The following is a 12,297-nucleotide window of genomic DNA, read 5'->3' as shown; positions in this document are numbered from 1 at the left end:
ATTTTTTTTTGATGTGGGGGGGGGGGGGGGGGGGGGCGCACACACACCAGTGTTATTTTAGGATCTTTGAGCTATTATTATAGTTTTATTAATATTTAGATTTTTTTTTTGCTTAGAAGTTTTAGTAATTTATTTCTCTTTTTGCCTTTTTTTTTAATTATTATTATTTTTTATATATATGTCTGTAGTTTTTATTTCATTTTCACTTTAAGTGAAAATTAGAAATTATGTCTTGAAAACATGGAATATACTTTTTATATTTTATTTCAGTTCATTTTTTATTATATTTCATTTGATCATTTTTATTAAGTAACTAATTTTTTGTAAAGATTTTTGTTAAATATAATAACCCTGACATACACAACACACCTTCAAAGGCATTTATTAAAGTGTCAAAGTACAGTCATAATTAATCATTAATAACCCAGTCTATATATGTAGAAATGTAATCAAATGTTACTATCAGAACAAATACAGATAAAAAAAAACACACACACAACAAAAAAAACACTCCACATCACGTCCTCATTCTCTGGAACATCAGGTGACACTATCAAACCAAAGAAACGTCCAATCACAGGCCTCCAAAAACAGGAAGTGTCCTTTTCAGTCAGATTCCAGTGCTGCACCAGGTGATTGGCTGTGAGTGAGTGATTGACAGCTGGGGTGACTCCGGTCAGAACGGGTTCCCACCTGATTGACCTGATTCGCTGGAGTCACCGACACAGTGAGAGTGAGGATGCACTGTGATTGGCTGAGATTGATCACATGGTGTCAGAACGAGCTGTTGGAAAAGAGCGATTCCTGCGTTTGATTTGACCAATGAGAGGAGAGAACTGAAATGTACAAGGAAGCAGAACAGGAAGTAGTCATTGAGGTAAAAGACAAACATATTTAAGCATTTATTGAGCATATCAGTCGTTCACACCTTCAAACTTTCTGAGTTCTGGAGGACATTTAATCTACAGCTAAAAGTCTGTTGTGAGACTGTGAGTACATTCACACGGCTTTATGGGTGAGGCTAATGTGTCTAAACTGTTAAAATATGTTGTGTATTAGTTAGTGTTCTCCATCTATATGAGTTTCTTTAGTGAGGCTGGAAACTTTTGGCCAGATCCTCCATGACGCTCATGAATTTCTGATCTTCCAGCTGTGAACTGCGCGTCCAGGCCAAGGGAAGATGAGCCGACACCATCTGCCGATCTAATGCATGTAAAACACAAAGACAAAAGGATGTTTAACACATGAAATCCACCCAAATTCATCAGGAGAAATAATTCATTTTGCCTGAAGAATCAATAGAGAGCAGGTTGTTAATTGATGAAATATGCCTCTGTAGAAGCCATGTGTCTGATTTCCACCCAATTCCAGTTGAAGAACTGCACTACCCATCATCCTCGAGCAAGACCACCAATCAGAGAAGTCACTGTTACCATGGAAATGACAATCAAGATCACAACAGTGAGTGTTTGCAGTTGCCAAGTAACCTTTCATGTCTGCATATCATAAAAACAACATGCACAAGAAATCAGAACTGTACTGGTGCACAAATAGGGGTTTTGCAACAATTCATTCTTAAGTTAGTAGTTTTGGTCTACCAGTTCTGAATACATGGCTACATATGTGCATAAGATATTTATGAAAAAAAAAAAATATATATATATATATTTTTTTGTCAGGACCACTATCGTCAAAGATGATTGACAATTAGCATACTCCCTGCGCATCCATGCAGCCTAGCATGAATGAGAGCAGGGAGAGCAGCGATAACCCCACAGGGTAAACAGAACAGAACCAACATAAATGTATTGCAGATATTGTTAAAGTTCAATAATTTTATGTACACTTTTTAGAATTAGTCTGATTCAAAGGAGAATCAGAAGGCTGAATCCCGACTGACAGAGGAGGAGCTGGGGATGGAGGAGGGTAATTAGCTATTGAGCAACGTGAAAACTGCTGATAATACCGAGGGACCTTATATATGAATGCTTAGATAGGTGTCGTATTCCTATAGGTAGATGGGGATCAGCTGATGAGAGCTGGACTAACGTGACCTGCCAGAACTAACACTTACGCTTGAGAGAGATATATATATATATTCTTTTCTTTTTTTTTCTCCAGGAATTGGTTAATTTTGTATGGAAGCCAGTTTCCGCCACTGAATAAAAAATAAAACAAGGTAATTGCGACTTTAGAGTGAAAAATTTAAGGGGGTCTGAATACTTTCCGTACCCACTGTATATGTAACATTGGAAATGTTATTTGACAAATCAGCAATGTCAAACTTGTAGGTAAATATGTAAGTCTGGTGGAAACTGCATGTTTTAGGTTATGTATTTTTTGCTGTTTTTTTTAAATAAAAAGATTCCATGTAGCTTTTTGAAAATGCATCTATGCACGGTTTAAATTAATGATATAAAAAACTGTGCATTTGCAATTACTCGGCGTGTCGACCCATCCGGGGTGCATCACAGAGAAGTGGATGTTGGGGTGAGCTTTAGCAAACTGCTCCGTCATCACCACCTGCTGCCTCTGAAACACAAAGAAAGAAGTACATAGAAGGCATTTCTGATAGCACGAGAATCACTGACATTATAAACAGTTACTGAAGTCAGTGAAACAGTAAAGTCTTGAATATTTTTACAGTAATTTTACGCTACTGTTTAAAAGTTTGGGGTCAGTAGGATTTTTTGGGGACAGAAATTAGTACTTTTATTCAAGCAAGGGTACATTAAATTTATCAAAAGGGACAGTAAAGACCTTTCCATTTCAATTAAATTCTATTCTTTTCATTAAAGAATCCTGACAAAAATGTATCACTGTTTCCACAAAAATAAGAGGCAGCATAACTGTTTTTTAACATTGATAATAATCCAAAATGTTTCTTGAGCAGCAGATCAGAATATTAGAATGATTTCTGAAGATCATGTGACACTGAAGACTGGAGTAATGATGCTGAAAATTCAGCTTTGATCACAGAAATAAATTATATTTTAACATATATTCACATAGAAATCAGCAATTTTAATTCAGAAATATATCTCACAATTTTTCTGTTTTTACTGAAATTGTAACCAAATAAATGCAGCCTTGAAGAGACTTTGATCGTAAAACTGGAATATCCTAAAAATGTTCAAACTGTAGAGCTGTAATCTACAGTAACAATGAGTGATTAAACTAGCATATGCCATCATAAATAGTTTTTCTGTACAGTATGTGGACACAAGCTTTTTTTCCACTCTCTATGTGAATGTATATATACCTTGTTCTGTGCATACACCATAGTGCCGTCATATCTGCCCCTCTGAGACTGCAGGTTTCCCGTTCGCAGTTTCTGCACCAGCATCCCACCGGATGATACTGTGATCTGAAAGAGAGGAGAGAGAGATGGTGACCGTCTGACCTCCGTCTGTCGCTCTCAGCCTCTGGTTTACTCACCACTCTGGGGTCAGGGCTCTTCTCCAGCAGAGGAATGAGGCTCTTGATGAGGATGTACACGGCTGACGAACACAACAGAGACATCAGGTGAAAACAGTCTGCTAAGGCATTAAAGATGTTATTTATTATAAAGTTAGTAGAAAAGACTTCTAGCCCTGATGAGCTGGTTTTGTTTGTTTGCTTGCTCACTTACCCAGAGAGTTGCTTGCAAAGCTTTTCTCCAAACCCTCACCATTCACCTCCCTCTTAGTCATCATACAGCCGGCGTTATTGATCTGTCACAGTCAATCCAATCAAACAACCAAATGATCATTCCTTCAGTTGGCTGCTAATGCCATTCAAAAAAAATGTCACGTCTGGGGTCAGTAAGATTTGAAAAAAAGTCTCTCATGCTCACCAAGGCTGCTTTTATTTGATCAAAAATAAGGTAAAATTGTGTAAAAAATTATTACAATTTAAAATAGATGCTTTCCTTTTGAATATATTTTAAAATGTAATTTATTCCTGTGATCAAAGCTGTATTTTCAGCATCATTACTCCAGTCTTCAGTGTCACATCATCTTCAGAAATCATTCTAAGATGCTGATTTGCTGCTCAGAAACATTTCTGATTATTATCAGTGTTGAAAACAGTTGTGCTGCTTCATGTTATTGTGGAAACTGTGATACATTTTATTTTTCTTTGATGAATAGAAAGTTGAAAAGAACTCAATTTACAGTATTTGAAATAAAATCTAAATCTAATAGAAATAAATATTTAGTAACAATACAAATATCTTTATCGTCACCTTTGAGCAATATAATGTTCTTGCTGAATAAAAGCATAAATTTCGAATGAAAAATCATACTAACACCAAACGTTTGAGCAATAGTGTATACGCAACATTAAAGCCTCACCAGGACGTTGAGAGTTTTGTACTTTTTCTTAAAAGACTCTGCAAACTCCCACACCTTCTTGGTCTCAGTAAGATCCAAAATATGCACATAGATTTCCTGCAGCCAGACACAGAGGCCGAAGGTCAGGTATTTTACTAGACCATCTTGCATAGGAGACAGACAGCGTGTATAAATAAATGGGTCATTTCAATGATTCAGTGGAGTTTTGTACAAATAGAAACATGCAATCTACTACATTACTCTTCATTAAGCAGCTGCTTTCTCATTTTTTCTGCATGTTCAATGGTGGAAGCCATCTTTGTTACAATCAGCTGCTTTAACTACTAAACTGCAGGCCAACAATCCCAGTCATTCCAATATTAACTCATACTTTGTTTCCAGACTCCTTGACAATCTCTGCCCTGGCTTCTTCTGCTTTGTCCTTGTTCCTGCAGACCATGTGGATGGTACCACCTTGAAGAAGAGGGACAACAGAGGTTACACTGCGACCCAAAAGTGTTTGGAGACTTAAAAATGCTTAGAAATGTTGGAATGTCATTGCTTTAGATAAATGCATAGATGCAGACAAATAAAATGAGATAAAATGCATACATTTAGATAAATGCAGAGCACGAGTACAGCAACCATGAAGAAACGTGAAGGTCTAGCATAATTTGTTTGCAGATTCTGGGTTTTGTTATCTAATGCAATGACATTTGAACATGTTTTTGTTTGACCAATATTTCCAAATAATTGTAAGGGCAACTGTATTCACGCAAACATATGGAAAACATTTGAAGAACATAAGTACACCATGAAACACCAGGTTACTTTCTATTTTCTAATAATTCACACACTTGTTTAAGTTACCAGCCACTGCTGATTTTCTCCAACACGCACCTTTCTTGGCGATGGCCATGGCAGTGGCTTTCCCGATCCCGCTGTTCGCTCCAGTGATCATGAAGGATCGGCCCGCCACTGACGTCTCTAGGTCCTTCTCAACAAAGCTTTTAGACGCTGACAGAAATGCCCCCCTGAGACACACACGTTCAATTAGTCTTGAGATGTCACGGGGTTACCTTCGCACGCACTTCTCAAAACACTGCTAGATGGTTCAGTTAACTAATTAGTTCACTTTTTGCATGCTTTGAACTGTTTGACATCAAACTATTTTAAGATGAAGGACGAGGCAATGGAAGAACCCAGCTAACAAAATTATTTTATAAGAACTTTTTGCCAAGTTATGGAAACATTATTTCTGAATGTTCTCTAAACATTCAAAACATCAATTTTTAAAATGTTTTAAAATGTTTTTTTTTGTCTTGGCAATGTGAACATTAAAGGAACATTTAATTTGATCATTTTACAAATATTATGTGAATGCTACTTCTGAATGTTCTCTGAACATTCTGAAACAAGTAGCAACACTTAAAAAAAAAGTTAGATGAGCATTCAACTAAAACGTTTCAGAAAAAAAAACAATCCATAAACGATGTACAGTTAAGGTTGTTGTGCTAACATTTTGAGAACATTAATAAAGACCCGATAACTTTGAAAATTAATGTTAATGTAACTATTAATGTTACTGAAAGAATGTTTGAGTGAACTTTGAGAGAACCTTGCCAGTATGGTGGGGCAGTTCTGAGAATATTACATTGTCATTTTGCAAACATTACGTTAACGTTAGTTTTGAACGTTTTGAAACAAGTAGCGACATTTAAAAAATAATTCAACTAAAATGTTTCTGAAAAAAACATTCCATGAACGATGTATTGTTTTGTTCTAACATTTTGAGAATATTAATAAAGACCCGTTAACTTTGAACAAACTTTCTATTAACGATACTGGAAGAATGTTTGCTTATAATTTTGAGAGAACCTTCCCAGAACACTGGGGAAGTTCTGAGAACATTCCGCGAAGGAACACAAACATGGAAATGTTACTTTTGAATGTTCTCGGAACATTCTGAAACAAGTAGCAACATTTAGACGAATTTTCAATTAAAACGTTTCACAAAAAAACATTCCATGAATGACGTACACAGTAAAAAATGATTGTGATTTTAACAGTAAAAGACTGTAAAAATGCTACAGTAAAAACCTGTTAACTGGTTAACAGTAATTTCCATACTATATTCAGTGAATAAATGTAACTACATTTAATGTAATTTTACAGTAAAATACTGTTAAAAATACGGTTTTTGGAAGTGAAAAAGAAAGTCATTGTATAATTTACAGTGAAAAAACGTAAATTGACACTCCCAGAATTCCATGCTTGACGCTTCATATTTGATGTTTTTTTGCTGAAATAACATGTTTCTTCTTAGTTTTTTCTTATCAGTTGTGTACATTATGGTTTAATCCTACATCTAATGTTGTTAACTTAATGTTTATTGCATTATTTCAGTATCATGTGTGTCACCATGATGGGGTTTAGTGTTTGTGTTAATGACACCATGCACCTTCTATATATACAGTGGTGTGAAAAAGTGTTGGCCCCCTTCCTGATTTCTTTTTTTTTTTGCATGTTTGTCACACTTTAATGTTTCAGATCATCAAACAAATTTAAATATTAATCAAAGATAACACAAGTAAACACAACATGCCGTTTTAAATGAAGGTTTTTATTATTAAGGGAAAACAAAATCCAAAACTACATGGCCCTGTGTGAAGAAGTGTTTGCCCCCCTGTGGTTATCACACCTGAGTTCAATTTCTCTGCCACACCCAGGCCTGATTACTGCCACACCTGTAAGAAATCAAGAAATCTCTCCAGCGAACCACAGTGAGAGTCATTATTCACAAATGGCAAAAACATTGAACAGTGGAGAACCTTCCCAGGAGTGGCCGGCCGACCAAAATTACCCCAAGAGCACAGCGACAACTCATCCAAGAGGTCACAAAAGACCCCACAACAACATCCAAAGACCTGCAGGCCTCACTTGCCTCAGTTAAGGTCAGTGTTCATGACTCCACCATAAGAAAGAGACTGGGCAAAAATGGTCTGCATGGCAGAGTTCCAAGACGAAAACCGCTGCTGAGCAAAAAGAACATAAAGGCTCGTCTCAGTTTTGCCAGAAAACATCTTGATGATCCCCAAGACTTTTGGGAAAATACTTTGACGAGAGTGGACTGACGAGACAAAAGTTGAACTTTTTGGAAGGTGTGTGTCGTGTTACAGACTAATTGCAAGTTATCGCAAACGCTTGATTGCAGTTGTTGGATGGCCCAACCAGTTATTAGGTTTGGGGGCAAACACTTTTTCACACAGGGCCATGTAGTTTTGGATTTTGTTTTCACTTAATAATAAAAACCTTCATTTAAAAACTGCATGTTGTGTTATCTTTTACTAATATTTAAATTTGTTTGATGATCTGAAACATTAAAGTGTGACAAACATGCAAAAAAATAAGAAATCAGGAAGGGGGCCAACACTTTTTCACACCACTGTAAATATTGCCCTCCTCAGCTCGTAGAAAAGCTGTTTGTGATGAGCTTTGGTTCATGACTTTCTCATCACCACCTGTTTTTTGTGGTTATCAGTGCATTACAATGGTTCAAAACAGATATTAGTACTTCAATATGTTGGTTTATTAACATTACATCAATTAATGAAATACAGTATTTTATTGTGAATTTAAGTTAAGTCTGTAAAATCTAAAATGTTGCTACCATATTTTTTACGGTGAAGTTCTGGCAACCACAGCTACCGGTATTTTACCGTAAAAGTCACAGATTTTTTTTACAGTGTAGGCTAACTTTGAATGAATGTTCTATTAAAGTTACAGTAAGAACGTTTGTTTATAACTTTGAGGGAACCTTGGCAGAAAAGTAGAGCAGTTCTGAAAGCATTGTTAATGTTACTTTTGAATGTTATTTGAACGTTCTGAAACAAGTGGCAACATTTTCAAAATGTATGAACATTCAGCAAAAACATTTCTGAAAAAACATTCCATGAATGATGCACAGATAATGTTGTTGAGCTAACATTTTGAGAACATTATTAAAGACCAGATAACGTTGAACTAACCATTAATGTTACTGGAAGAACGTTTGTTTATACCTTTGACAGAACCTTGGCAGAATGTTAGGGTTCTGAGAAAATTGGGAAAAAAAGGGAAACATTCCATTTTAGCATTTTGAAAACATGGAAATGTTTCCAGATGTTCTGAGAATATTCCAAAGTAACAAGAGGCGTCATTTTAGAAATGTTAGATTAATGATTTTCTGAGAACATTTCCTGTTAGCTGGGAATGTGTTTCAGTGTTGATTTTTGTATGATACAAAATTTGGTTGTGTATTCGTTCGCCACTTAACGTCCTGAAGCAAAACCACTCAAGATGCCCTGTCCTAATGTGCCACTTTGCGTCATCGCTTAGCTAATGAGAGCGGACTATCAGTGCGTCCTCTGATAGCACCGCTCCTGGTATCGGTGGTGCTCGTGCCCTTGACCCGATCTCAAAGACTGGCTTTGTCCACGCGTGCCAGGCCAGGCGGAGGGATGAGAGGAGCGAGGAGGTGCCGGGGGAATCGAGCAGTTCTCGGTAAATGCATGCACTGTTAAGGGTGATGTGTGTTCTATTATGGGACGTGAGAGGTCGACCCGGGTGACAATGTATTAGGAGGAAAAAAACAGAGATGCAGAAACCACTGAAAGATAAACAACAGACGTGAGCTGAGACCGTTCGAGTGACTCCCAAGAATTTATAAGAATGTATATGAAATTGAATTTTTTTGGAAAACAAAAAGCCACAAGCGTTAGTGTGTTGCCGCTGAGCTCAGAAAAAAATAAATAGCCTAATCTAAAAAATATACAAGTTTTGCAGATGTTAGAAACTGACTTTTTAAGCATGAGTGATCACCTTTGACCCTTACCATAATTTATGTTGTCATTGTGTTTATGATGTGCAACACTTTTGTAATGCATATTTTTTGAAGAAAAACTAATTATGTTCTTGTTTTTAAGTAAAAAAAAAATTAAGTAAAGAATTGAATAATTCTTCAATCATATCAGGGTCAGTTACTACATTTAAATATTTCTACATGGGAGTAAAAATTAAAGTAGGCCTGCAGACAAATGCTGGACATTTGTAAATATTTTGATCAATTTCAATTTAAGGTCAGAACCATTTGTTACTTGTGTTTCAGCCCCCATCACACATCATCTTGAATCAAACTCCTATAAATGAGTACAAACTAATAAATGCACAATTAATATTTTAATGTACAAAAAATGCTTTAAAAATGTGAGAGAGAAACAGATGTAGTAGAATAACTGAAATATGACCCATGCAATATTTAACATTATAATTATTGATGTTAAATATTACGTTAAATAGGCTATTGCATGAGCCTTTATGCAGCATATATTATATTATTTATTATATATTTCAATGTGCATTATTAAAGCATTATGTTTGTTAATGCTGTAATAAGGTGTTGTGATATTTCTGAAGCAGTGCAGCTCTTACTTGGTGAATTCGGTGAGTCCTTTGAGGAACCATGCTGAGTTCCGGTACAGAGACATTCTCACACCCGCGCTGTCGCTCAGGTCGCCCGCTGTGATCGCGGATGCTCGCCGGTGCTTTTAACCGGGCGCCGGGGTCACATGAGTGCACGTATATCCACGCCACTCTCCGAAGGTTTAACACTGTATGCCCTCTACCGGTAATACTAGACATAACACGCCTCCGAGTGTCAGACCTCTGATGTGTCAAAGCAATTAGTTTGTGTGTCTGCTTTAGTTGACAATTTGATAATAGTTAAGAATACATAAGATCGTATATTTAATGACAGTATTGCAATATAAATAATAATAATAATAGTACAACAATGTATGTTATGGGCCTATTATTAGTAGTTATTATACATAATAACCTATTGCTTCCAATCAAATTCAGTATGGCGTCTTTTCAGGCTTTTGCGCATGCGTTAAAATCTTACGCGTTATTAAACTACTAGACTGTAACAGTCTAGATTAAAAAAAATACAATTTAAGCTAATTTACCATCAAAATATATATTATTTAATAACAACGGTTATATAGCCCCACCTAGCTATTGCCCGATCTCCATAAAATGTATCATGTAGCCTTAGAATCATGTTGCAAGTTACAATTTCTGATTGGTTGGAAATTGGTTTCGCTTAGGAATTTTTGGCTTTTGTTTAAACTTGGTCACACCTATTCTAAATGACCCTGTTATAGCAATCAATAATAAAGTTTAAAAAAATGTTTGTCGAGATTGATAGGGAAAACAATTCCAGGTAGTTCACTTAAATTGTTTGTTTAATAATCTCAAACAATTAAACGCGATTTGATTGACAGCTGGTTCTTGAGGCAGATTTGTTCAAAATGAGGTGATCTGACATTTGACATATCACTAACCTTACAGTCGTGGCCACACGTTTTGGCAGAGACATACATTTTGTGTTTTGCAAAGTTTGCTGCTTCAGTTGTTGTGGTGTTCATTCACATTGTTTCTAGATTATTGTGTAGAGTGATCAGATGCATTTTAAATAATTGCTAAAAGCTTCATTGGCCCCCCAAAAAATTAACTTTTCACAAAAAAAACAAATTTCACAGTTTTTTTATCCTGACACAAAATGACCAGCTAACATTAATTGTCTAATCATATCAGCAGCACTTGTGAAAGTGTGAATGAGTACTAGTCAGGTGAAATCACTAGCATACTAATTAGATTGTAAGAGCAGACTGATTGCTATAGAAAGAGGGAAGAAGCGCTTCCAATCATTGTGTTCTTGTTAGCAATGGTTACTTCCAAAGAAACACGTGCAGCCATCATCGCGGTGCATCAAAATGGTCTCACATGTGAGGAAATTCCTACAAAGAATATTGCACCTGAAAGAACCATTTACCGGATCATCAAGAACTTCAAGGAGAGAGGTTCGACTGCAGTGAAGAAGTCTTCGGGACGTCCCAGAGTGTCCAGCAAGCGCCAGGACCGTCTCCTCCCGAGGAATCGTGTCAGCAGCAGTGCAGAGCTTGCTCAGGAATGGCAGCAGGTTGGTGCGAGAGCATCTGCACGCACAGTGAGGCCAAGACTTTTCAGTTGTTGTGGTGTTCATTCACATTGTTTCTAGATTATTGTGTAGAGTGATCAGATGCATTTTAAATAATTGCTAAAAGCTTCATTGGCCCCCCAAAAAATTAACTTTTCACAAAAAAAACAAATTTCACAGTTTTTTTATCCTGACACAAAATGACCAGCTAACATTAATTGTCTAATCATATCAGCAGCACTTGTGAAAGTGTGAATGAGTACTAGTCAGGTGAAATCACTAGCATACTAATTAGATTGTAAGAGCAGACTGATTGCTATAGAAAGAGGGAAGAAGCGCTTCCAATCATTGTGTTCTTGTTAGCAATGGTTACTTCCAAAGAAACACGTGCAGCCATCATCGCGGTGCATCAAAATGGTCTCACATGTGAGGAAATTCCTACAAAGAATATTGCACCTGAAAGAACCATTTACCGGATCATCAAGAACTTCAAGGAGAGAGGTTCGACTGCAGTGAAGAAGTCTTCGGGACGTCCCAGAGTGTCCAGCAAGCGCCAGGACCGTCTCCTCCTGAGGAATCGTGTCAGCAGCAGTGCAGAGCTTGCTCAGGAATGGCAGCAGGTTAGTGTGAGAGCATCTGCATGGTGCACAGTGAGGCCAAGACTTTTGGACAATGGCCTGGTGTCAAGAAGGGCAGCAAAGAAGCCTCTTCTCTCCAAGAAAAACGTCAAGGACAGACTGAAACTCTGCAGGAAGTGCAAGGATTGCACAGCAGAAGACTGGTGCAAAGTTATTTTCTCTGATGAAGCTCCCTTCCGACTGTTTGGGACATTTGGAAAATCGGTTGTTCGGAGAAGAAAAGATGAACGCTACCATGAGTTCTGTGACGTGCCAACAGTGAAGCATCCTGAGACCATCCATGTGTGGGGTTGCTTTTCAACCGAGGGAGTGGGCTCTCTCATAATTC

The 12,297-nt window shown here is 37.0% G+C and overlaps 1 protein-coding gene across 1 annotated transcript in view; it reads right to left on the bottom strand.

The window, feature by feature from the left end:
* Window positions 1-872: 872 nt before the first annotated feature.
* Window positions 873-12,297, bottom strand: part of LOC107585796 (dehydrogenase/reductase SDR family member 12-like) — a 27,256-nt gene continuing 15,831 nt past the window's right edge. The window contains exons 2-10 of the mRNA XM_016272943.1: window positions 9,783-9,870; window positions 5,214-5,347; window positions 4,705-4,787; window positions 4,335-4,430; window positions 3,632-3,713; window positions 3,439-3,500; window positions 3,263-3,367; window positions 2,425-2,532; window positions 873-1,216 (exon numbers count right to left, since the gene is read on the bottom strand). Coding sequence (XP_016128429.1) covers window positions 1,088-1,216; window positions 2,425-2,532; window positions 3,263-3,367; window positions 3,439-3,500; window positions 3,632-3,713; window positions 4,335-4,430; window positions 4,705-4,787; window positions 5,214-5,347; window positions 9,783-9,838 — 855 coding nt within the window. The 5' untranslated portion in view covers window positions 9,839-9,870 and the 3' untranslated portion in view covers window positions 873-1,087. The remainder of the gene's footprint in view (window positions 1,217-2,424; window positions 2,533-3,262; window positions 3,368-3,438; window positions 3,501-3,631; window positions 3,714-4,334; window positions 4,431-4,704; window positions 4,788-5,213; window positions 5,348-9,782; window positions 9,871-12,297) is intronic.

The sequence above is a fragment of the Sinocyclocheilus grahami genome, unplaced genomic scaffold (genome assembly GCF_001515645.1).
Source record: "Sinocyclocheilus grahami isolate Dianchi unplaced genomic scaffold, SAMN03320097.WGS_v1.1 scaffold74.1, whole genome shotgun sequence".
NCBI classification, from domain to species: domain Eukaryota; kingdom Metazoa; phylum Chordata; class Actinopteri; order Cypriniformes; family Cyprinidae; genus Sinocyclocheilus; species Sinocyclocheilus grahami.
Note: the sequence above shows the minus strand (reverse complement) of the source record. Positions and strands in the feature narration are given on the sequence as shown.